At 49.7% G+C, this 25,217-nt stretch overlaps 1 protein-coding gene across 22 annotated transcripts in view; it reads left to right on the top strand.

Annotated features, from left to right (window-relative positions):
- TCF7L2 (transcription factor 7 like 2) overlaps positions 1–25,217 on the top strand; it is a 197,184-nt gene that overhangs the window by 165,692 nt on the left and 6,275 nt on the right. For 4 of the 22 annotated variants that reach the window (XM_081104672.1, XM_081104668.1, XM_081104666.1 and 1 more), the window contains 9 exons: positions 4,039–4,171; positions 7,791–7,893; positions 9,844–9,930; positions 15,330–15,455; positions 16,238–16,397; positions 16,759–16,866; positions 21,944–21,992; positions 22,564–22,614; positions 23,868–23,940. In XM_081104672.1, coding sequence (XP_080960798.1) covers positions 4,039–4,171; positions 7,791–7,893; positions 9,844–9,930; positions 15,330–15,455; positions 16,238–16,397; positions 16,759–16,866; positions 21,944–21,992; positions 22,564–22,614; positions 23,868–23,940 — 890 coding nt within the window. Of the gene's footprint in view, positions 1–4,038; positions 4,172–7,790; positions 7,894–9,843; positions 9,931–15,314; positions 15,456–16,237; positions 16,398–16,758; positions 16,867–21,943; positions 21,993–22,563; positions 22,615–23,867; positions 23,941–24,594; positions 24,668–25,217 lie in introns of all 22 variants that reach the window. The other 18 variants (XR_013996738.1, XM_081104662.1, XM_081104655.1 and 15 more) reach the window with 9 other exon arrangements.

Below are 25,217 nucleotides of genomic sequence, written 5' to 3' on the forward strand. Positions count from 1 at the left end.
AGGCCTGGGAGAGGTTGTATAGCTAATCTGGTGATGTAGAATTTAAACCAGGTCTTCCTTGAATTCACGGATTTACCTTGGTCACCGTGGGCATGCGATGAGCTCTAAAACCACAGAAGGCCCTGTGGGAACAAGGGTTAGGCTGGGTGGTTTCCTAGCTCTGTGCCACGATTCTGCATAGACTCCATGCAGAGAGCACTCTCATTGGCTGCGATGGATCTGTGAGGTTGGCTCTGTCTTCTCTTCTTATACTTGCAGTTGCAATTTGATGGTTCTTGTGCAATTTGTGAGATTGTGCTCAGCACTCGCACAGGCAGGGCATGACAGGGGACACAGAGTTCTAGAAGACACAGTCCTTGTGCTTAAGGAGCGTAAGAGAGGTACATTCATGACCCCAGCAGTGGGCGTAAGGCAGCACAGGAAGAAAAGACGCTGGGGTTCTGAGGTGGAGAGACGAGGCTTTTTCAGGAAGAACATCCTCTTGTCAAAGCCACCCAGGTGCAGGAGGCCCATGGGAGTTAGACCCTAGCTTTTGCATCTGTGACCACATCCCTGCTTTGCTTGGGAACCAGTCAACCTGGAGAGACTTGTGGCTACATTGTGTTGTAATGAGCTGCCTGGTAGGCAGGTAGGGTCAGAAAACAGCACCATGTCTGCTTTCCCTCCAAAAGGCACCATCAATACTTATGCCCTAGCCTGTTTGGCTCAGTGGATAGAGAATCAGCCTGCGGACTGAATGGTCCCAGGTTTGATTCCGGCCAAGGGCACATACCTGGGCTGCGGGCTCAATCCCCAGTAGGGGGCATGCAGGAGGCAGCCAATGAATGATTTTCATCACTGATGTTTCTATCTCTCTCTCCCTCTTCCTTACTCTCTGAAATCAATAAAGGAAATATATATATATATATATATATATATATATATATATATATATATAATTTCAAATCCCCTTCACTCCACCCCTATGCTTTCGAGTTTAGATTAAACAGGAAAAAAACAGTTGGCTAGGTTCAGGTGCGCAAGTAGTATCAGGTGATGGCAGCCAGGACAGGTGCCCAGCTTTCGTTGGAATCATCTTTATACATGTACCTAAGAGAAAGGGAGACTTCATTTTTAATGCATTATTATTGATTTCAGATAGGGGAGAGAGAGAGAGAGAGAGAGAGAGAGACATTAATGGCGAGAATCATTGATCGGCTGCCTCCTGCACACCCCCTACTGGGAATCGAGCCCACAACCTGGGCAGGTGTCCTGACCCAGAATCAAACCGTGACCTCCTGGTTCATAGTTCAACTTCAACCACTGAGCCACACCAGCCGGGCTAACTTTTAAATTCTGCATACATCCAAATAACACCACTGTTGCCCAAAAGCTGTCTTTATTCTTTGCCGGACAAACAGAGAAAGGTTTCCCCCCCACCCACCCCATTTCCTGTTAGTCTTGCTTGAAAGACAGCTGTGCAATGGGCACTTTTGTACCGCAGCCAAAACCCACGACATTGGGCAGCTTCTCCCTAACAATCACAGTAACAGTAACAGTAACAGTAACAGTGTAGTGAGCCACCTTCCTGTGTTTACCGGTGGGAGGGTTTGTGCTAAGCCCTTTCCATGGATTCTCTTACACACTAGGACTTGACTGATGAGTAGGACAGGTCTCCTAGGACCTGTGTGCTTGTCTGTGCCTGCCTGGCTCTCTGGTCAAGGGGTCATGGCACTCAGCGGGACCCAGGTGAGACTTCCTCAGGTCTGTACCGGAAGCTCTCCTGGGATCAGGGAGCTGAGTTGGTGATAAGCACCCTGAGAGATGCCTGACTCGAACTGCCAGTTTCGCTGCCCACCCCCAGCCCTTGTGTGCCGCCCTCGGGTCTGTGCGTTTGCTTCCTTCCATTGTGTACGGTAGTCCATTCCCTGGAAGTCCTTCCAGCTCTTAGTGACCATCCTCCTTCCCCTCCTGGGCCGTCTGTCGTTCTTCCCTCTGGTTTCACGGTTTTCCTGCAGTTACTTTAAACTGTCTGGGACTGGCCTGCTTTCTTTCATTTCAGCGGGTGTGTATCTTCCCAACCAAATAGAAAACTTCGGAAGGCAGCAACAGTCTTTTCCTCTCCTCTTAATGGTCTTCGCTTCATGTGACCAGGGTGGTCCCTTTCCCTCCCTGCCTCTCCGTGTTCTTTCCCTCTCCACCCCAGCACACAGTGGGAGCTTGCCTGTTGGTTACTTCTCATGCTGTCCTACTAAACAGCAGCATTCCCTAAAGGACTCCTCAGTGCGCGCCCGTGAGCCCTGGGGCAGCGGCCTCTCCTTCCACTGCCTTTGGCCTGTCCAGACCATCAGGGCTGCTGCTGAAGGATGTATTACTGAGTTCCAAAGCTCCCCTCTGCTTTGGCATTTTAATGTCGGTGCTTTTTATTTATTTATTTATTATTTTCATGCTTTGATTGCACACTGATAACTCACAACGCAAGGCCCCTGTGAGCCACCAGCTAGCGCTTTCTCCCAAAGCGTCCAGTTGTTTATAGGCTTCATTAAATCAGGCTGTGGGAAGGCTCGGTCTCTTTTTCTGTAGTTTTTTTTTCTTCTTTCTTTTTTCTGGAGCATCAGCAAGGTCATATTTTTCTTTCCAAACATATTCCTGAGAAAGCGGGAAGCACTTTTTAAAGATGCCTTCCCCGCAATGAACTGTGGTAGGAAATACTCTACGTTGTACCCCTTCCTCACCTATTTACAAAAAAAAAAAAAAAAAAAAAGATGAGAACTAACTGCGCGGTGGTCCCTGAACTCGAGAGGCGCTAGTGAGCAGCCCGAGACCCTCACTTTCCTTTTCATGCAATTCCTCTTCCTTGATGTTAATGCAAGTTGTGCCCTCCTAAAAGTAATAAAAGGAAATGAAGACACGTTCTGAAATGAAACTTGACTCTAATCCATTCATCATCTAATACTGGCCTCTTTATCTTCCCTGGTACCTAATCTGGTTAAATGTCCCTGTTGTAGGATTTTAGTGAAAATCCTCTATTGGGAATAGGGTTTTTTGCAATTGGATTACTCTCAGTAAATGGCCCAGTAGTTCGCTTGTTTCAGCTTAATTTTTTTCTTTGTGATCTTGCTGGGCTAAGTTGTAGCATGGCACAGTGGAGGGGGTGTGGGCTGGGGGAAGGGGAGGAGAATAATTTGGGAAAGGCTGGTCATGGCAACTAGAAATATCTTCAAGATGCTTTTCTCCCCCCCCCCCCCCCCCGCCCCCCTGCTGCTCTCCTCCTGCCTGCCCTTCCCAAACATAAAAATGCTGGTCCTTTGTTTTTCTACAACTGCCCATTTCTAAAAAGCACACCTTTTATTAGCCCAATTCATCATCATCCAGCTAATTTATTAGATTTCCCTGATGACTTCCTAATGAAATTCCTAATGAATCGGGCCTGATGTAATCTGCATAAAACATTCAGGTGCTAGCCTGGCAGTTCAGAGCTTTCTGATAAAGTTCACACTCCCCGGCAGACCAGGAGGGGGCTTTTCACCCACCTCTCTGCAAAGGATTGTGGCATGCCCAGGCCCCGTGCTGCTGGTTCGAAGGGGCAGGGAGGGGGCAGGGGCGGGAGGGTGGGGGGTGGAGGAGGAGGCTGGGTGGGTAGATTGGGCCCTGCTGGGTTTCCTTGAAACTGAAGGTTTTCCTAGACACACACACACACACACACACACACACACACACACACACACACAGGAATGCAGTATGCCTGGGAGATGAGAGTTCCCACTTCCGTTGTACCTGCTGATGGGAAAAGTGTCAACGCTCGGGCTCCATGATGGGGTGGTGGTGGAGAAGGTATTTTAAAAGCCAAGCTCAGTGGGCAGGTAAAAACGGAAGTATACCTACCCAGAGCGCCGTCTCGTAACTGTTATTTTTGATGCATGGACGGGGCCAGGGCCGAGGGCGGAATTGAGTGCATCTGATGATGTCCGGGTGGGAGGGTGTGGCCGGGGAGCCCAGAGCCCTGTGCTGCGGGGACCCGGCCTGATGGCGCCTCTCTCTGTTCCTCTCCTCCCACAGTCGAACAAAGTGCCCGTGGTGCAGCACCCTCACCATGTCCACCCTCTCACGCCTCTTATCACATACAGCAACGAACACTTCACCCCGGGAAACCCGCCTCCACACTTACCAGCTGACGTAGACCCCAAAACAGGTAGGCCGTGTGCTCAAGAGGGCGTGCTGGACCTGCTGGGAGGCGTGAAGGGTGGGGACTGGCGGGGGTGTGGGGGGGCTCCTTTCCCTCTCCTGGGTGTTGAAAAGGAAGGTGGAGAGCCAGAGCCTGCGGGGGACTGTTCTCTCTTCAGGAAGTCTCTCCAGTCTCTCCAGAGCTCCAGGTACCCGGGCAGGGGCCGCCTTGGGAGCCTGGCTGCAAGTCACTCGGTGTTTTTCTGGAGGAGCTTACAACTCCTAGAGCCTCAGGCAGACTTGGAGGCAGTAATCATTCTGGAGGCATCTCATGGGCTCCTCCTGAGGTCCTTGGAGCCCTAGTGCACGGCTCCCCGAAGCCCTGGTCCCCTGGTGGCTAAGGGACCCCAGTCACTTGATGATGACTTTTTGGTGCGGCCTCAAGAAACCACATTGCTGGGCTCCGCATTCTCTGTGCTGGGTGATTTGGCATCTTCCCCCCCTATAACATCCTGGGCATTAACAAGCCCATTTTACAGATGTGAAAACCGAGCCCCCAGGGTTTCTTCATGGCATCGCACAACAACCAATAGGATCTCAGACAGACGTTTCCATCTTATCTTTGGCCTTGTTCCCCCCTTTCTGCCCCTGCTTTTGCCCAAAGAGGGAGAGAGAGAAGCTACAAGATTTAAAACAAGAAGATTAGCCGGAGCTCCTGGTGGCGTGGTCTTGGGAGGAAGCTAAGGCCAGGGGGTATCTTGCTGGCTGGGGTTTCCCTTCCCAGCTAGTCAGTTAGAGGGATGGCTTTTAAATGGCTGTTTGTGTCCCTCTGTCAGGGAATTGTTTGGTGTCGGGCAGAGGTAGATGGCCTCCTCAGCAGCCTTTGCTGCCCCTGAATGGAGCCACACATGAGCTGGTTTCACCAGCCTCTGAGCCCGCTTTGTGCTGGCGGGGCTGGGCCTGGCTGCGCAGCTAGAGGAGGCCGCCAGCCGCCCGGGAGTGAATGGCAGCATCAACGGCTCATTTAAATAATGGTAGTACAGGGAATAGCTTTTAAATGCTTATCGTAAAACATATGATTAACGTCTGCGGACTGTTTACTTTTCCTCTGCGAACATTCTTTCAAGTGTGTGAATGGCTTGGTGTAGGGTCCAAGCCCAGCTAATCTGTTCAGTTTTTGTAATAGAGAGAAAGCCATGTCTGCATGAAAACGTCACCCAGGGAGACTTAATTTACAGATTAAAAGCTTCCTGAATGAATTTTAAAAAAAATAAAAGAAATAGTTTTCACCCACGAACACGCGGTTCTCATTCCCTCCAGGGTTGTGTGAGTTCTGTGGTATTGTTCCTGGGCTTCGCCCTTCAGCGGCCAGCTCAGCTCCTCGGGGTCAGAGTCGATCCCAGCGCGATTGCTTCCTAGGAATTGATGGCAGGATGCTCTCCCGTGGAATCCAGAAGCCTCCCATGGCTTGCACCCACAGGGGTCAGCCCGGGCAGGCCTCAGCCCCTGTAACTCAGCAGCACCCAGCCAGCAGGCGGGCCTAACTCACACCTGTGCCTGTCCTTTAGCCTCTACACTGAGTGCACCAGAGCTCCCTGTCCGCCTCTACACTGAGTGCACCAGATCTCCCTGTCCATCTCTACACTGAGTGTACCAGATCTCCCTGTCCATCTCTACACTGAGTGTACCAGATCTCCCTGTCCATCTCTACACTGAGTGTACCAGATCTCCCTGTCCATCTCTACACTGAGTGCACCAGAGCTCCCTGTCCGCCTCTACACTGAGTGTACCAGATCTCCCTGTCCATCTCTACACTGAGTGCACCAGAGCTCCCTGTCCGCCTCTACACTGAGTGTACCAGATCTCCCTGTCCATCTCTACACTGAGTGCACCAGATCTCCCTGTCCGCCTCTACACTGAGTGCACCAGATCTCCCTGTCCATCTCTACACTGAGTGCACCAGATCTCCCTGTCCGCCTCTACACTGAGCACACCAGATCTCCCTGTCTGCCTCTACACTGAGTGCACCAGATCTCCCTGTCCATCTCTACACTGAGTGCACCAGATCTCCCTGTCCACCTCTACACTGAGTGCACCAGATCTCCCATGGCTCCCTGTCCGCCTCTACACTGAGTGTACCAGATCTCCCATGGCTCCCTGTCCGCCTCTACACTGAGTGTACCAGATCTTCCTGTCTGCCTCTACACTGAGTGCACCAGATCTCCCTGTCCGCCTCTACACTGAGTGTACCAGATCTCCCATGGCTCCCTGTCCACCTCTACACTGAGTGTACCAGATCTCCCATGGCTCCCTGTCTGCCTCTACACTGAGTGTACCAGATCTCCCTGTCTGCCTCTACACTGAGTGCACCAGATCTCCCTGTCCGCCTCTACACTGAGTGTACCAGATCTCCCATGGCTCCCTGTCCGCCTCTACACTGAGTGTACCAGATCTCCCTGTCCGCCTCTATACTGAGTGTACCAGATCTCCCATGGCTCCCTGTCCGCCTCTACACTGAGTGTACCAGATCTCCCTGTCCACCTCTACACTGAGCGCACCAGAGCTCCCTGTCCACCTCTACACTGAGTGCACCAGAGCTCCCTGTCCGCCTCTACACTGAGCGCACCAGAGCTCCCTGTCCGCCTCTACACTGAGCACACCAGAGCTCCCTGTCCGCCTCTACACTGAGCACACCAGAGCTCCCTGTCCGCCTCTACACTGAGCGCACCAGAGCTCCCTGTCCGCCTCTACACTGAGCGCACCAGAGCTCCCTGTCCGCCTCTACACTGAGTGCACCAGGCCTCCCACGGCTCCCTGCCCATCTCTACACTGAGTGCACCAGGTCTCCTTGACTGTTCAGTTTAGTATTTCCCTTGGCTAAGATGCCAGGGCAGTTGGTTTCCCCCTATAGCTCATCTTCTAGGCTGCGGTGGGGACATTCTAGAAGAATTAGCTTTTTTGAAAGAAGTCAAAAGCCATAACTCACGAAGTATAGCAGAAACTAGAATCATGCAGGTAAGTCGTTTGAATTCAAGGGAGTGAAAGGACAAGTCATGAGGGCAAAAGGAATTAATATTACCTAGTTGATCACTCGCTATGGGCCACTGCCTTTTAGATTTTTTTAAAAAATGTAAATCACACCATTTGGATGAGATAGAAATCCCGAAGATGGTATTTCTGAGTCTGTCTGCGATAACCTAGTACTGTGGTCGGCCAACTGCGGCTCGCGAGCCACACGCGGCTCTTTGGCCCCTTGTGTGTGGCTCTTCCTAAGCCTTAGGAGTACCCTAATTAAGTTAATAACAGTGTACCTACCTACATAGTTTAAGTTTAAAAAATTTGGCTCTCAAAAGAAATTTCAATCGTTGTACTGTTGATATTTGGCTCTGTTGACTAATGAGTTTGCCGACCACTGACCTAGTGTATCGATCCATCTAGAATGAGCTAGAGCAACTTTTCAAACTGGGGGTAGAGGGATAGTAAGAGGAAACTTACCAACAACTCCTGTGCTTATAATCAGAAAAAGAACCTCGTGCTAGGATTACAGAAGAGGTACCTCTCTTTGCCCTTTTCCGATTCCCATCTCTAGATTGTTTCTCTTTCCTTCTCTCCCTCCTTTGTACCTAAAATGCTGCTTCTTTTCCCAGGAATCCCACGGCCTCCGCACCCTCCAGATATATCTCCGTATTACCCACTATCTCCCGGAACCGTAGGACAAATCCCCCATCCGCTAGGATGGTTAGTACCACAGTAAGGAGTTCCATTTTTTAATTTACTTTTTGTTTCTTGCATGGGCATGCTTCTTATTTCTTCTATGCATGAATGTGTGTGTTTTAGAGGACAGGCTGGTGAGGAGGGCCAGTGGGGGGCGTGGGGAAGATGCTTGCTGAGATGCGCTGTGGGGGCAAGGGCAGGTCAATAGCCATTCGGTAGGTTGTGTAGGAAAAGGGGTTTTGATACTTAGCGTTCTGAGCCCATGGTCCCAAAGGCTCTGGGACCAATGGTGCCCTTCAGGTACTTAGGGAAATGTAGAGGGTGCTGAGGGCTTCTACCCAATGAAGTTGATCACAGCTCTTCTGCTGGTGGCAGTCCAGCTGGGAGCCTTGTCATCAGATTGAGGCAGCAGCAGAGGGGCAACGGGCAGAACCCAGTTTTGGAATCCAGGGGTGGGAATGGGGGTGGGGCTATGCTCTTCCCCAACCAGCTCCATCCCGCCATGACTCTCAAGGTTGATACCAATAGTGGAAAGTTTTATCTCTTGAGAAGCTCCATGCTATTTAGCCAGCATCTCTCTGAGATCATACATGTTAAATGCTGATTATAAGGGGTGGGGGCGGGGCAGCTCGTGTCTCTCAGCCTGTGGGGCCTGCCCTATGTCAGCCCCAGATCATCAAACTGCCGTTGACAATTTATCTTCCAATCACCCCCTCTTGCTTTGACAGTACCACCCATCAGCCTTCCTCAGACAGCTTTAAAAAGTGGGTTCTAAAAATCCCAGAGTAGAAAGGCCTGGGGTGCATAAGCCTACTGTGTGTGCAAGCATGTAACGCGTGTTTTGTGATTGCATGGTTCTGTGGATATTTCTCTGCATGCTTTTGCGATGTGCCTGTGATCTCTACCGTTTAAAAAACAAAGGGCAATTAATTGCATCTTAGCAAGAATAAATCGTGATGAAACGCTCAAGGTTGGGTCTTGGGAACACGGCCTTTCATAACCTTAAAGAAGATAGGATTTTGGAGTGGTTTCCCACTTCCCGCCTCCATTCTACCCTTATTCCTCAAGTTGAACAGATTCTACAGGTTTTTTTTTTTAAAAAGCTTGTACTATATACTAGCTTCACTGAGGACCAACCCTGAGCATAGTTTCTGTCTATTGTTTTCTCCTTACTTTTGTTTGGGAAGGTAGACATGGACCACGAACGTGAGCTCCTACCCCATTTCTTCTTCGGTAGATTGTGGACCATTCCTCCAATAGTTCTCAGTCATCCCTGGCCCCGTTCAGCTGATGGGGAGATATTTGAAGGCTGGGATAAAAAGGAATAGCCAACTCAGACAATCCTCTGTCAGAAAAAGTTGTGTGTCTTTCATGAGGATGCTACTTTGCATGTTGCTGTATTTTTTAATTATTGTAATGAGGTGTGATTGTCTATTGGTTACCCACAATTCTTCTTGGGGACTCTCCCCCCGGTAACTCTTGTCAACACTTGTTAATTTGACAAAAGGCTACAAATTAAGCTCTGTTAATTTAATGTTTTCTCACCGAGATCTAAATACCGAAAGAGGCCCAAAGCGCAACTGAAGTCCTTTGATTCACTGCACTTTATTTTGGTATAAATTTACATTCATTATTGTTTTCCTTTGGATGTGTAGCCCTCAATTAGTGTGATGGCTCCATTAAAGCAAGCGAGACTTCGCCTTTAATTATTACAACAAAACACCTAGTTTCAGCTTGGGGAGAGGGTCTCTATTGACATAAGCAGAGGTTATAAAATTTAATTAGCCATTCCTATCAGATTTATGGCATTCAAATTGTTCTGTGTTTCTTCCCTTTGATCCTTCCTGTACAATCCCCAAGATTTTTGTTCTGATCAAATGAGAATAAAGCTTACTGTGCAGAGAGAACTTCTCCTTTTTCTTCTCTTCCTTCCCCCCACCCCCATCCTTGGTGGCACTCTCTCACTCTGTACCCCCCTCTTTGTAGGCAAGGCCAGCCAGTGTACCCAATCACGACAGGAGGATTCCGCCACCCCTACCCCACAGCTCTGACTGTCAACGCTTCCATGTCCAGGTGAGTTCCCAGAGTGGCGGCCTTCAACCAAGGCCAGGGGTGACTTCTCAGAGAGTTCTCTAGGCTGCTCCCAGGCCACCCAGGGCCTGCTGCTGCTGGAGGCTCTGATGGCATAAGACCCATCTAGCATTTGGATTTCTCCCTAGAAAAGACGGAAACATCCTGAACTTCCTAAGTGGGTGATGGTGAAATCTTGAGGTGAAATTTTTGAGTCCGTCAATTGAACACTATTTTTAAAAAATATATTTGTATTGATTTCAGAGAGGAAGGGAGAGAGAGAGAGAGAATCATTGATTGATTGGCTGCCTCCTGCATGTCCCCTACAGGGGATCGAGCCCACAACCCCAGCATGTGCCCTGACCAGGAATCGAACTCTGACCTCCTGGTTCACGGGTCGAAGCTCAACTACTGAGCCACACTGGCCAGGTTGAACACTCTTTTTTATAAGAGCTTAAGAAGGCAGGAGAAGGTAGTTGGAATGTGCAGAGCTTTTATGAAGTGCTGTTTCCCGGGTGCTCTGTACTAGGCAAGGAAGAAAAGGGTGAAGATAATTTTACTTTAAGGTGAGTCACACATGGAATTTTAAGTTTTCTGGTAGCCAAATTTAATAAACACTTATAAAAAAACAGGTGCAGTTATTTTTAATGGTATCTTTTCTTCAACCCAGTGTAGTCAAATACTATCATTTGAACATGTTATCCCTGTAAAGCAAGCATGAGTGAGACTTTACATTCTTTTTTGAACTTAGTTGTTGAAATCTGATGTGTATTTTCTACTCACAGCACACCTCAGTTTGAACTGGCCATATTTCAAGTCCTTCGTAGCCACATGTGTCTGGTGGCTGCCACATTGGCCTGTGCAGCTTTAGGTCTTTGAAAGTGAAACACCATGTGTATGTACACATTCATGTACCTGTAAGCATATAAGTACATATGCAGCGTGCGTACACGTACCCACATGTGTGTGCCTAGATCTTCCTAGTCCGTCCTCCTCTCTCTTCCCTCTGATTAATTCTGGCTAATTTCTGTGACTGGGAGTTTATTTACAAACTGGTTGGCAGCAGTCTGTTTAAGCAGTCACTAATTGCTCCTAATGATAGTTTTATTTTCTGTTCATCTGATTTTCAGTCAAGTTAATTAAATCGGTGGAGGTTTAGACTTTCCTGATGGGCTGCAACAACTAATCCATTTTGATGATGGCGCATAATTCAATTAGCATACATTACACGGCCAAGATGCTGACCCCAGCCTCTTCCCCCAATCTCTGTAGCCAACACGGGAACCCACGGGCAGAGGGAGGACTGGACAGTCAGGCCAAGATGCTGCTTCTCCGATGTACAAGAACAGTGATTTGGGTGTGGGGGGGCGGGAAGGGGAGAAGGAATCCCATGCATGAAGAAAAACCCACTGTGGCAGATCCTACATCTGTAATAATGCCATAGAGTCAGGCCGTCCTCAAGATCTGTCTCCCACGGGCTTATAGATAAGTCACATCGGTGTCTAGAGCCATGCCAGCATGAGCGAGGCAGGAGAATCCTTGTGTGTTCTCTTCTCCAGCAAGAGGAGGAAGAGTGTTCCTTCAATAATGTCATCACAGCCTCGCAGAGCCTGGGAATGAAGGGGGAATCTCCCAGGGGACTTAGGATCCGCAGCTCAACCTCTCTCTGTCCAGCAGTTACATGACGCACCTGGTTGCCTCTCATGTTTGTGTACTCGGTGCATTCCAGGGGTTAAAAGCGGGGAAGTAACCGTAGGATGGGGATCAGGGTTAAGCTTATTGATTGAATTATCATTAGGAGGTTAGTGGATGATTTATTGGTGGGCAGAGGAGGGTGGAGGGAAGGAAGGGAAGGGTGGGAGGAAAGGTTAGGGGCTCTGGGTGCAGGGGGGCTGCGGCGATTCCCCAGGTAGGCCTTATGAAAGGTAGCTAGTTAAAAAGCGTATACAGCAAATTAAATACATTATTGTGGTAATGGGGCGACAGAAGTATAGGTCCATTATCCTTATGGCAGTTATAGGAAATGTAGGCAGCTTGCCCTGCTCCAGAACACCCTTTGATATTCATTCTATTCAGCAGCGGGGCCAGGACTCCTCAGAATTAAGTGATGGGTCATTATACTTTAAACACCATGGAGAAGCCTAGATTGGCAATTAAACAGCTCTTGCTGACACTCACTTGTGCCACCCTGTGACCCCCTTTAGATTGAGATGTTGGAGCTCCGGGCCCTCAGCCTGCTAAATTGGCACAAGGCTCTTCTCCTGACGAGCTCGGGCTCTGCAATCCGCCGACTTCAAAGGGAGCGAGATCATGTATAAACCATAATGTGGGTGCACCGTGGCTCACAAAAAATAAGGCAGGAAGAGATGAAATGTTACAAGTGCAAGGGGGAAAATGAGAGAATAATGACAAACCTAATGCAACTCAAAGCCGGATTGTTGCACAGGAAAATGCATCCCACTGCTTGTGCATAAAATCAAGGCCGGCAGATGACACCCAGTTAACAGAAACGTGTCAACAGTGAAGTAAAGTGAGAGTGAGTACGGAAGAGGCCCCTGAGACAGCCAGAAACAAAAATTAGTTGTCCTTAACAAGTTAAGATTCTGGCTTGGAGCCACAAAAGCAGACGGGGGCATATAATGAGCTGCTTAGAATTTTTAGGGTGTTTATTGCATTTCATGAAACAGTTGTCTGTAGAAAGGAATTTCTTATGGAAGGTATGCATGTAGCGCCCCACTCTCCACACACAGACACACACTCACTCTGTCTTGTCCCTGCTATACATTTTTCAGGTGGATGAGCGTGTGTATAGCTATGTGAACTTGGCAGTATTTGTTTCTCATGGCTGCCCTGGAAATTTTTCTCCTCCTATGGTACTCAAACTGTGGTGTCTCCCTATGGTATTTGGTGTGCACACACGTGTTTTTATCTTGCTCCCTCCTCTCTCTCTCTCTCTCTCTCTCTCTCTCTCTCTCTCTCTCTCACACACACACACACACACACACACACACACACACACACACACATCTGTACATATATTCTCATTCAGCAGGAAGGGAACCTATGTATTTGAGGGACGTCAAGCCTTTAACATTCACGGTGAAAGCTGCCACTCCCCACCCCTTCACCCAAGGCTTCCAGGAACACAGATTCCTCACTTAGGTTTGCTCAGAGGTCTGCAGGCCTTGGGAAGGCATGCGTGCTGGTGGGCAGCCCAAGTGCCTCCTAGGGGTTCGCTTCCCATTTTTTTCCAGGGGAAGGAAATGAGGTTGGATTTGCCCTTTTTCTCATGGTCAGTGGTATTCATTCTCTCTCATAGGGTGTTTCTTTCCTTTTCTTTCTTTTTTTTTTTTAAATATATTTCTTTATTGATTTTAGAGAGGAAGGGAGAAGGAGATAGAAACATCAATGATGAGAGAGAATCATTGATTGGCTGCCTCTTGCACACCCCACACTGGGGATGGAGCCCGCAACCCAGGCATGTGCCCTTGGCCGGAATCAAACCTGGGACCCTTCAGTCCACAGGCCGATGCTCATCCACTGAGCCAAGCCGGCTAGGGCTCCTTTTCTTTCTTATTCTGTTTCTTAAATCATGGCGTTCACACCAAACTTTGACACATTAGTAAAGGCAGCGGGAGAGGGCCATGGCGGGTTGGAATTTCTGAGTGGAGTGTCCACTGTGACTCTGGGCCCCTGTATTTTCTCTGTTGATCTGTGCAGATGGTTAGTACTTGAATTTTTCATCATTTCTCAACTTGCCATGTGTTACGTTATTTTGTTTAAGTGAAAACTGTTTTCCACAATCTACCTGTGGAAAGAACCTTGTGAGTAAACATAGGGTCTTTTTGAAAAGCTGTCACGGGAAGCCCTCATTAGCACCTCCCACCAGAATTGGCTTCCTAAAGAGTTGGCTGTCATCCACTGCATGGCGCATGGGACTGCTATGCTTGGGATTTATTAAGGAAGCCACAGGGGCTTGATCCGGGTTCCTCTTCGCCTGAACAGCGCCCCCCTCTGCTCACTGCATAACCATGGCAGCTGGGAGCCCAAACCTGCCATTTTCTTTTCTTTGGGGGTCCCACCCCCTTTGCCCCTTGCCTTACTTCCCTCTCCAGTAGGATGCAGCAGGTCCTCAAAGAACATCTTTTCCTTAAGTGCCATGGTGCTGTCACATTGATGAGATGCCATGGTAACCTCACCCTTCTTGATATCACTTAGCCTGTGCTAAAACCGGTTTTGTTATATGTTGTTTTGCTTAAAGTCTCAGAAACTGTGGATGACTTTGAGGACTGACCATATGTTCCTTTAGGAGGGGTGGTTCTTGTGACCTAATAGAAATCATGGCGACTCCAGCATGCCAGGACACGTGACAGCTGTTTGTCCGATCCGCGTGTCAGCTTGCAGATGGGCCAAGAGTATTTTGAAATCAGCCCTTGGTCTGGCGGGTCTGCATGGTTGGGGAATGCCATTTTAGGGCGTAAACAGTGTTTCAAAGGACTTTCCTAGAAATAAGCTGCATCAGAGGAGACGACACACACTTTATTGTCTTTATTTCCGCTTTTGGTAACCATTTAGAAGGTTAATGCATAGGTGCGTATAGCATAGGTGATATATTAAGTCAAAGTAATTTAGGAATCCCAGAATTTTAGAGCAGGAAAGGGTATAAAGATCAGAACTCAAAGCTCTGTGTGTGCGTGTTACAGGGTGCTTTTTTTTTTTTTTTTTTGCATCTTTCCATAAGCCGATACAAACTTATTTAAAATGTCTGTGACTTCTGATGAGAACCAAATGGGAAATATTTGGATTTTCTCCATCCTTCTGCCTCACTGTCTCCCATTCCTGTCAAGACGATGGGGCACAGCAGCAAAAGCAAAACAAAAATTGTATTACACTCCCATCAACAGAATGAGACCTAATGAGGCCCACGCAGCCCTGTCAGAAATGTGTGTACACGTCAGCCGCATTAATATTTTATTCGGCTGTCAATACACAACAAAAGCCTTCCCCTCTCATCTGGCGCCGATTAGGGCTTAGGAAATTGTCTTCTTAGATAGATGCCACTGGTAACACCTCAAAACACACGTGGGCGTGTGATCTCCAACAGGTCGCCCGGGCCTCCTCTGCCACCCAAGGACATCAGTTAGATTTGTCTTTTGCGAAAGATGCTGGAAATCATAACGTCTTGTGTCAGGAAGCATAATGAAGGGGAAGATTGGCTTTACTGACATTACGAGAGTCATTATGTTTAATTGATCGCTCATTAATGCTGACAGGTTTCATATGCCGTGGGTTGCTTTCATGTGAGTGTTACGTGCTTTTTTGTCGTAGTGTATTGTGTGTGCACATCCCTCCTCATTCATTCATTTTGATTCTGACGATTTACACAGCTTTCTGTCTTCTAGGTTCCCTCCCCACATGGTCCCACCACATCACACTCTCCACACGACCGGCATCCCCCACCCGGCCATCGTCACGCCGACCGTCAAGCAGGAATCCTCCCAGAGTGACGTCGGCTCACTCCACAGCTCGTAAGTGTCGTGTTTTTTTTTCCTTTTTAGTATATTTTTATTGATTTCAGAGAGGAAGGGAGAGGGAGAGAAAGAGAGAAACAGCAACGATGAGAGAGGATCACTGATTGGCTGCCTCCTGCATGCCCCACACTGGGGATCAAGCTCACAACCCTGGAATGTGCCCTTGACCAGAATTAAACCCGGGACCCCTTCAGTCTGCAGGTCTACGCTCTGCCCATTGAGCCAAACCAGCTAGCACGGTGTCGCTCTTCATTGCGTTTAGCCTGTGGCTGCTGGCATGGTGGCTCCTGGCTGGTGGCCCTGGGCAAGGCTGTCTGTCATGCTGCGTGTGATCCCGTCAGACACCCAGCTGCTGTGGGCTCCGGACCCTCACAGGAGGACGGGGTCAAGAGAACTTCTTTTATGTTCTCGGCTGGACTGGGATTTGCAACCACGTCCCTGTCCCTCCCCGTATCCCTGAGCCTTCGAGCTCTGTCCTTTGAGCAGGCGACGCCTCAAGGTGCAGGCGGCCACAGGTGCCGTCCCCTCAGCCTGGGAAAATTGTGTGCTTGTGACACTTGAGGAACTGATTGCAAAACCTCTGTGTCCCCCAGCCCCTCCCCAGGCTGTTTCTGTTCCATTGTCCAGGCTCGGGGAGACCAAACGTGGAAGCGAGCTTTTCATTCAAAGCTGCTGGGTGTGGGCGCCGGGGAACCATGGAAATGGGCCTTGTGCCGCGGCGGGAGTTGGCCCTCGCGGTTGTTCACAGGGTTGTGTCTGTGTGTTCTGTCCGAATCCAGGAAGCATCAGGACTCCAAAAAGGAAGAGGAAAAGAAGAAGCCCCACATAAAGAAACCTCTCAACGCGTTCATGTTGTATATGAAGGAAATGAGAGCGAAGGTCGTCGCCGAGTGCACGTTGAAAGAGAGCGCGGCCATCAACCAGATCCTGGGGCGAAGGGTAGGTGGCTGCCTCACGGGGGGAAGAGGGGAGAGGGGACTAGGACGTAGCTGGTGGGGTGGCAAGGTGTCCCCGTTTGTTTTCCTTCGGCCACACTGGCAGGCCAGTCACTCCGGACTCCGACAGCCACAGCCATGACCCTCCCCCACCCCCAGAGAGGGCAGGGGATGGAGTGACAGAGGCGCCAACCTGTGCTTTGTCTGACCACCCCTGTTGGGGCCAGGCCCCGCAGACCACCTGCAGGTTGTACGGTTCCGGATGGGCTTACCCAAAAAGGAAGCCGCCTTCCCCCCTCGCCGCAGTGTAGTTGGTGACTTCTGCATGTCTCTCTCTGTCTCTCTCCCCCCCATGTCCCCTCCAGTGGCACGCGTTGTCAAGAGAGGAGCAAGCAAAATACTACGAGCTGGCGCGGAAGGAGCGGCAGCTCCACATGCAGCTGTACCCCGGCTGGTCCGCACGGGATAACTATGTAAGTGGATCCTTTTTCTCGGGACTGGTCTGCAGGCGGGTGCCGGATGTCCTCGGGGACACAGGGAATGTCAGCTTGGTTCCCTCTGCCCTCTGCGGGGACCGTTAGCACCAGGCTCGGAGGGTTTCGTTTGGGGCTCCGGTTTGGCCCCGGCAGCATTCAGGGAGGAGGGACGGGGCTTCTCAGCACTGGTCCCTGGAGGGAGAGAGTAGTTCCTCACAGATCTTCCAGCAGCAGGCCCTTCCGTAAGAGGGAAAATGGAAACTACTGTCTTATTCTGTGGTGCAGTAGAAGCTGGGAGCCTCGTTCATCCTGAGGGGCATGATGGGAATATCCCTGAAGGAGCCAGTAGAAGTCATCCTTTGGCAGGGACCCAGCAAGGGCGGGCCAAGGGGTGTGTCTTGTGAGCCCTGTGTTCCTGGACTCTGTCAGCTGCAAGGTTTGCCTAATTTCCTCTCCTGGATTTTAGAGAACACTGTCAGTGGTTTATTTTACTAATTGCAGCGGTAATGACACTCATGACTCTTCTTCCCTAAACGCTGTCCTCTGGGACCCCTGTCACCTCTCACCATTCTTTCTTATTCTCCATGTTGCCCATTAGCTCAAGTTCTGGGCTCTCTCCCCTCTGGATGGATGAAATGACTCTTATTTTGCCTGGTGCCTCAGTACAGAGCATTGGGTTACATGAAGTGATTTTTGTCGTCCACTGTTGGGGGCAGTGGGACAGAACTGTGGCTACAGGCTCCTCGTCCTGTTCCTGGTTAGAACCTCAGAGCCATGGGCGACTTTCTGCCAGTCGGTGCTCCTGCCCTCACTCTCCATGGGCATCATCTGTGGCGAAGGGCTCTCTTCGGATGCAGGTTGAGATCCGCTCCGCCATTGCTGATCGCAGACTTACTGTGCACGTGGTGTGGTGGGGATTTTGAGCTAAATCAGACCTGTTTACTGGCTCAGAACTTGGCCGCGTCAGCAGGTCATATGGTCCACGGGAACGTGAGTCCTGAGGGAAGGCCGAGTGCTCGGAGCAGCATTTCCCGGCTTCCTCCCCCTTTACTCTGATCCCTTCACACACGTGCTTGCCAGCCTGCTCCTGGCGGTGTAGATGAGGGGGATGGAGAACCGAGACCTGTGGGCTGGGCTCCCAAGTGGTCATCACCCATCTTCCTCCAGGCCCCGCCCCCTGAGCTGGCAGCATTAGGCTGTATTCCTCCTGGGAGGTGGAACTGGAACTAGTCCGAGCACCTCTCCGTGGCTCAGTGGCTCTGCTCAGAGCCCTTGTCACTCACAGATGGTCACGCCCAGGACCTGAACTGCTTGGGGGCTTTGCACGTGTCCTCAGCATGTGTGTGGTGGAGAGGCCGTTCTTCTGGGGCTGGGAGGAAGAGCATGAGAACGTTCCTGCTCCCACAGGCTCGCTGCCCCTCACCCCCACCCCACCCCCTGACCTCGAGGTGGAGCTCTCCAGCACTAGGCAGGCCCTGCAGCCTCCACTGGTGCCCACACAGCCGTCCATGTCAGGACAGCTGCTTCCCTCGTTTCGGGTCAGAAGTCCTTAGAGGTGAGTCCCAGCTTCTCCCTGCTCCAGACCCAGTCCTCGGAGTAACCCAGAACAGTGCCCCAAGAGGAATCCCTATCCCAGCAGGCATGTGGTGGTAGGAGGGCCTTCCTGTGTAGCTGTGCAGAGTGTGCGCTGCACCCCGAGTATGTTGTTTACTCTGGGGGCTAGTGCACAGCGCCGGGGACCTCCCCACAGGGACAGGCTGACTGAAAGCCTCCAAACTCCGCTGCCCTTGCTGACTGGGTAGGTGTCGCCCGAGGCTTTCTCAGACCTGCTTTCTAGGTTTCAGCAGAGGCGCCTGAGATGACTTCAGCTCCGTGTTACTTTTGGAAGGGGTTGGAGGGGTCTGGTGTAGGAGGGGAACCCCTGGTAAGACTTGAAAGTGAGAGGAAGACCTGGATCTGGAGCCATAGGAGTTTCCTCTCTTGTCAGCGGTGCTGTCAGATGCCTGTCACTATGGCACAGTACTCATGGGTGTGAATGCATCCCTCCCCCCCCTCCTTCCCCTTTCTTCCATCTCTCCTGCTTCCCTCCCTTCCCCCCTCCCCCCTCTCTCCCTCCCTCCCTCCGTCCTTCCCTCCCTCCCCTTTTCCTCCCTTCCCCCTCCCTCCCCTTTCCTCCCTTCCTCCCCTCCCTTCCTCCCCTTTCCTCCATCTCTCCTTGCTTCTCCCCCTTGTCCCCTCCCTTTCCCCCTCCCTCCCTCCCTCCCTCCCTCCCTCCCTCCCTCCCTCCCTGCCTTCTGTCCATGCCCCCAGGAAACAGCCTGTGGAGCAAGAATCAAAACGTCAAGCTTTTATGAATTTGATCGTGGTGTCATGTTAGTATGTTTTTTAACTGACCTGACCTAGAGGTTTATAGAATTTTTTGGTCATTATAAAGTCCAGAAGGTTCCTCAGGAAGGTTTTCTGTGCCTCTCACATTCCTAACTCTCCAGCCGCCAGCGCAGCAGAGTGGAAGTGAGGGAGTCCCATTGGGTGTGGGGTGTGGGGTGTGGCACCGTCTGGAACACAGAAAACAGCCCTTCCCCAGTGGCGTGGACCCTGGCTGGGTAATAGCACACGATTCCCTTTCTAGCTCTTCTAGGTCAGGCAGGGAGAGAGCCTAGGCCAGTGGTCGGCAAACTCATGAGTCAACAGAGCCAAATACCAACAGTACAACGACTGAAATTTCTTTTGAGAGCCAAATTTTTTAAACTTTAGCTATATAGATAGGTACATTGTTATTAACTTAATTAGGGTACTCCTAAGCTGGCCTTTGCTAAAAACGTCCTCAATCAGATTGAGGTACGTTCGCTGAGGTCGACCCCTTCCAACTAACTCTCCCGTCCACACTCGTCTTGTATACTCGTTTCGTCTATCTTCTTTCCGAAAACCGACTTCTGCGCATGGGCCACAAAGTTTCAATCACACTGTACGTGCGCGCCCGCAGGTGGTATTTTGTGGAAGAGCCACACTCAAAAGGGGCCAAAGAGCCACATGTGGCTCGCTAGCCGCGGTTTGCCGATCACTGGCCTTGGCCGTGTGCTCGTCTGGCATTTTTCCCCCTCACCACCATATTTTAGGCCCTAAAAAAAAAGATGATGAAGTATCCATCTCCCTTGAGACGCAGCTCCCTCTTCACTAAGTAGTGCTCGTTCATTTCTTCACGCCCCTTCCTGTAGAAGTCTTTAGTCCGAATGGCTGTTTCCTCAGTCGTGGACAGCTCAGTCACTGTCCTAAATGGACAGCTTCCCATGGGCAGTGGCATTTTCAGCTGCCCCTTAGAATAGCTTGTGAGAGATCGGAAATGGGGGGGGGGGGGGTGGGAGACGACAACATTGTATTAAAGATGACTGAGAAGCCCTGGGGCCTGTGCTGCGGCCACCGCCCAGCCCAGGCTCCTAACTGAACTGAACTCCTGCCTATCCCAAGGTGGCCAGGCGGCACTTGGCTCCTTACGTAGGACAGGCACACGATGAAGACGGCGTCTGAGGCCCGAGAAGGCCCACGAACCCCTTCCTCCTCCCCCTCCTCCCTTCTTTCCATCCTCCCTCCCTCCCTGCCTTTCTTCTCCCCTCCCTCTCTTCCATTGTATGTCTAGGAACATAAAATGTTCCCAATGGAAACGCTGAACTGAAGGCCAAGACAAATCCTCAAGTGGTACGGGCCCCACGATCTGAGGAAAGAGGGGCTGTCTCTAGGACAGTGGGCGGTCAGCCCTGGGGTGCAGCCAAAACTTGGTGGCTTCTCCACCCCGAGTTTCTCCTCGCAGCCCTGGTGCATGCTCAGGTTTTCTGCCCGTCACTGCTCATTTCTCCTCCGAGCTTGACGTCGACGCGCCACGGGAACCTTTGGGCGAAGGTAGTTTTTAGATATTCAGAACATGGAGATGCGAGGCCAGGCCTTTTGTTGGTGACGTTTCCCGTCCACCAGGCAGGGAGCCCCTGGACAGGACTGGCACTAATGCGGAGAGGCAGGAGTTTCAGGCCTGGAAGGAGGCAGTCACCTCTACAGAACTCCTCCTGTTCCCACCCACACCCACGGCCATGCGTGCACCGTCAGGGTCTCAGGGAGGATCAGGTTGGAGGATGTGAGCGACTCCATGCAGGGTGTCGCCCATAATCAATCACAAACCTTCCTCAGAGGCCAGGCATTCAGTATGTTGGCAGGATAGCTCAGTGGGTCAGGGCGGTGGAACCAGGACCCCTGAGTTCCCATCCTGGGGCCCCCCCATTGGCTAGCGTTGTGATCTCAGGAAGGTTACGGAACCTCTCTGTGCCTCAGTTTCCTTATCTGTAAGATAATGGTGACAGGACCTGTGGTCTAGGACTGAGTGAGGATAAATGAGTCACTAGACATGGCATGCTTAGAATCATGGCTGGCTGTAGTCTGTGCTCAGTGAACATTAGCTGTTACTATTAGGAGTTTTATCGTGATATAAGGGGGGAATGGAGACAATGTCCCCCCTTTGTGAATGTCCACTCAGCAGTTTTAGAAGGAACTCATGACTTCAGGTTCTGTTTCGCCTTTTTAAATCCCCTCTTCTGTCCTCTCACACCGAGGCTTACACTACAGCTCTGAAAAACCCCTGCTTCAGCTTTTAAATTTTGATTCAGAATGAGGACCTTTTGGCCTTGATAAGAGGTTCGGATGAGCAGGAGGCTCTGTGTCCCCACAGCCATCTCAACATTCATTTGAGCTGCGGAGCTAGGCTCATGGGCCCTTCTAGCCCAGTTTGTCCACACCCCCTGTCCCTCCCTCATCCTTTTATGGGTCAGGTTTGAGGAGGGACATGGTGTGTGGGAAAGAGGTCTCCTTTACCCAATCAATTCCATCTCTTCTCTGTGGGGCCGGCGTCCTGCCGGCTGGCACATAGTTCCTTTGGGCATTAGGGTTAAAGGGGGTGGGGGTTGTAGCTGGTGTGGATGGAGAGGAGCAAGCAGTCTGCTCCCCTCCTCCCGCCTCCTTTCCAGGGGAGCCCCAACACCCTCCTCCCACCTGTTACTCGAAATAATTCCCTGTGTTTTATCTGTTTGTCTAGGGGAAGAAGAAGAAGAGGAAAAGGGACAAGCAGCCCGGGGAGACCAATGGTAAGTTAGAATAATGCGGATGCAGGGAGGAGCGGCGCCCTTCAGGACCACTCTTTTATGTTAGGCTTGGCGGGGGCGGGGGGGGGGAGGCAGTAGAAGCTCAAGGCCAGGACGTTGTGGGGGGACCCATCTTAGCCAGCCTTTTTGTTTATGCATTTTAATTAATTGCTTCATGACTGCCCTTTTAAAGCTAGTAACATTTATTGTTGCATGAAAAGCACATTGTAATTCTAGTGGAATGTGTTTGGAAGTAACTATAGAGCAGTAGGCATGCCTATGCGGGTTCACACAGTCTGCTTACTCCGTATGTGTCCGAGCAGGGCTGAGGGGGGGCTAGGGGAGTAGGAGGGGAGTGTGTGAGTGTTCGATATTAACTGGGCTGTTCCTGAATGTTCCGATGCATGCCTTTACAGTGGTAAATTGCACCCGACTTAAATTAAGGAGGTTTGTCATTCTCTAGAAGAAATTAGAAATACTGCATAGGCAATCTCAGGTCCCTTGGAGAAGGCCAGGCTTTTACGAACAACAAAAACATTTTGAAGGCTTTGTATAATTTGTTCTTTTTTTTCAGAACACAGCGAATGTTTCCTAAATCCTTGCCTTTCACTTCCTCCGATTACAGGTGCTAATGTCATTTTGAGTCGTTAAAATAGTTGCTTAAACTGTTTTTTAATTTTTCTTGCCATTATAGTTTGATTAACATTAAAACACGTATGACATTTGAACATTCTTTAAAATGACCATCTACTCGGTTTTGTATGTTTCCGTAGAGTAATTTTTTTTTTCAGTTGCTTTTGTTGTTTCTTTTTCTTTTTTTTTAATTTAATTTAACTTTTGCTTTGTTTATTTATTTTTCCCATAACAGTTGTTTAAGCAGTAATGACAGTGATCTAGAGTTGAACTAACTGTGCAAATTGAATATGCAGTATTTCTTTAAAAGAGACTGGTTTAAAAAAAAAAATGGAAGGAATTCAGTAATAAACCTCCTTAATCTAATGGCATTTTTTTTCATTGCTCCCACTAAGTTTTCTCATGCAAGCATGCATCTGCAGTATGATTATTTTTTTCCTTCGCTTTTTTTAAATTTTAGTTTTTTTTCTTCCTTTTGCTTTTCTGCTCATACTTTGCAAGCCCACTAGCATTTTACTGACTGTACCTGCTTAAATGCTGCTATGAGCTTCTGACTAACTCCTCACAGCTCATTTACATAGCCTGTGTACCTTTATCTGTTCCTCTCTTAATATTAATGAGCATAGATTAAAAAAGAAAAGATGAACATTCCAAAAGCTGCAATATCCCAGTACCACAATCCTTTTCTTCCTTTATTTCTTTCTGTTTCATTTCATTTTGTTCTGTTTTTATTTGCAGTATTTTTCTTTTTTTTTTGTACTGTTATACTCTGAGAAGAAAAAAGCATGTTACAAACTTAATTCCCTCCTTTGCTTTATTTTCTTCTTTAAGAAAAACAAATTGAGAGAAAAAAAACACACAAAAGTGGAAACGTATTATTTGAAAGCTACGTATTTAGTACCTGACCTCCCTGTATCAGCTTGAACGGAATCTGAGACAGTCCTTAATGAAGGGATACTGCAGCTTTATTTGCAACAGCTAATTTCACAAGTTGAATAAGAATGTGATTTTTTTTTTTTACCTTTTTTTTATTATTAAAGAAAGTTAAAAATCGAAAGTCGATATTTTGTCATTAGTAACCAGGTCATTGATTTATTCCCTTTTTTATTTTTATTTTTTTCTTATTTGTATCTTTCTCTTTTCCCCTCCCTCCCCCCCCCCTCTCTCTCTCTCTCTCTCTCTCTCTCCCTCTCCCTCTCTCCCATGTTCTCCTCCTCTGCTCGCTTCTCTCTTGAACTCATTCAGACCTGAGCGCTCCTAAGAAATGCCGAGCGCGCTTTGGCCTTGATCAACAGAATAACTGGTGCGGCCCTTGCAGGTGTGTATAGATTTTCCCAGATTCGCTGTGCTGGTTTGCAGCTGGTCTATTCGGTCCTTTCCCCCTCTCTGGCCTGTCGCTTTGTAGCTCTGTGTGTGGATCTTAGGAGACACGAGGGCGCGGGACACTGCTCTGTGAGGGATGTGCTTGTTCCCCCGCTGCTGCTAGCCAAAATGCCACTGTAAAACAGCATCACTTGTGCCTCCTCGGGTCAGCGACAGCAAACCCCAGCACGCCCCTCCCAGGGAACGTTGCCTGCCAACCCCCTTGCTCATGACAGCCCGGGACGGGGCTCAGGGACATCCACCGTAACCCTGGCCTAGGTAGACGCCAACAACGTCGCCTTTCCCCCTCCTCTTCTCTCTCTGTTTTTATTTTTTTTCCCCTTGTTTTTTTTTTTTTGTTTTTTTTTTTTGGTTTCTGGTTGTTGTTTTCTTTTGTGTGTGTGTGTGTGTATGTGTGTGTTTTATCGTTTTATTTTATTTTTTTCTTTTGACTCATAGAAGTCCTTCCCTTTCATGCCCTTGGTGAGGGAAGGAGTGAGTAGAGCCGAGGTGATGCGGAAGACAGGTCAGCTGTAGCTGAGCGTCCACACGCAGCTGAGCACGACCCACCATTGTGTTGTGTTTTTTTGTGTTTACCTTATGCTAACAGATGCAAATACTCCAAAGAAGTGTCGGGCACTGTTCGGGCTTGACCGACAGACTTTATGGTGCAAACCGTGCAGGTATATGACCACTGCGAGGCCTTTGGGAAAATCAAAGCAATTCTGTCCTCTGATACCTTAGTGTGTCAATATATCTGGACCCCGTCCCCGTCTACCTTGCACTGGCATCAATGACTAATGATCCTCACTCTTCCAAATTCCCTTGCTAATTTTACGCTCTCCCCACTGTCTCTTCCTCTCTTTCCCCCATCCTCTTCCAAATAACACATGACCCCCGTGGTAGGGCCTAGACAGCAACCCCAACAGACCAGGACAGGCACTTGTCCTTTTGCTCTGAAAGCCAGCCTCCTGGAACTGGCCCAGCCCGGGCATGCTCCCGTGGCCCGAACGCCGGGTGCAGAAGGAGCTGGAATTGGTTGCAGTAGCATTTCCGTGCACTCAGAGGAGTCGGGGCACTTGGAGATGTGCTCTGGGGCAGGCTTTTTACTTTTTTTTGGTTTTGTTTTCTTGTTTTGTTTTATGTTAAAAACCCACATCTGTGTGCAGAGGAGCTTGGCTAGCTGACATTGTTTTACAGTGCTGCAAAGAAGCGTGGCATCGATCGGCAGGC

This window comes from Myotis nattereri, assembly GCF_964212035.1.
Source record: "Myotis nattereri genome assembly, chromosome: 13".
Lineage (NCBI taxonomy): Eukaryota > Metazoa > Chordata > Mammalia > Chiroptera > Vespertilionidae > Myotis > Myotis nattereri.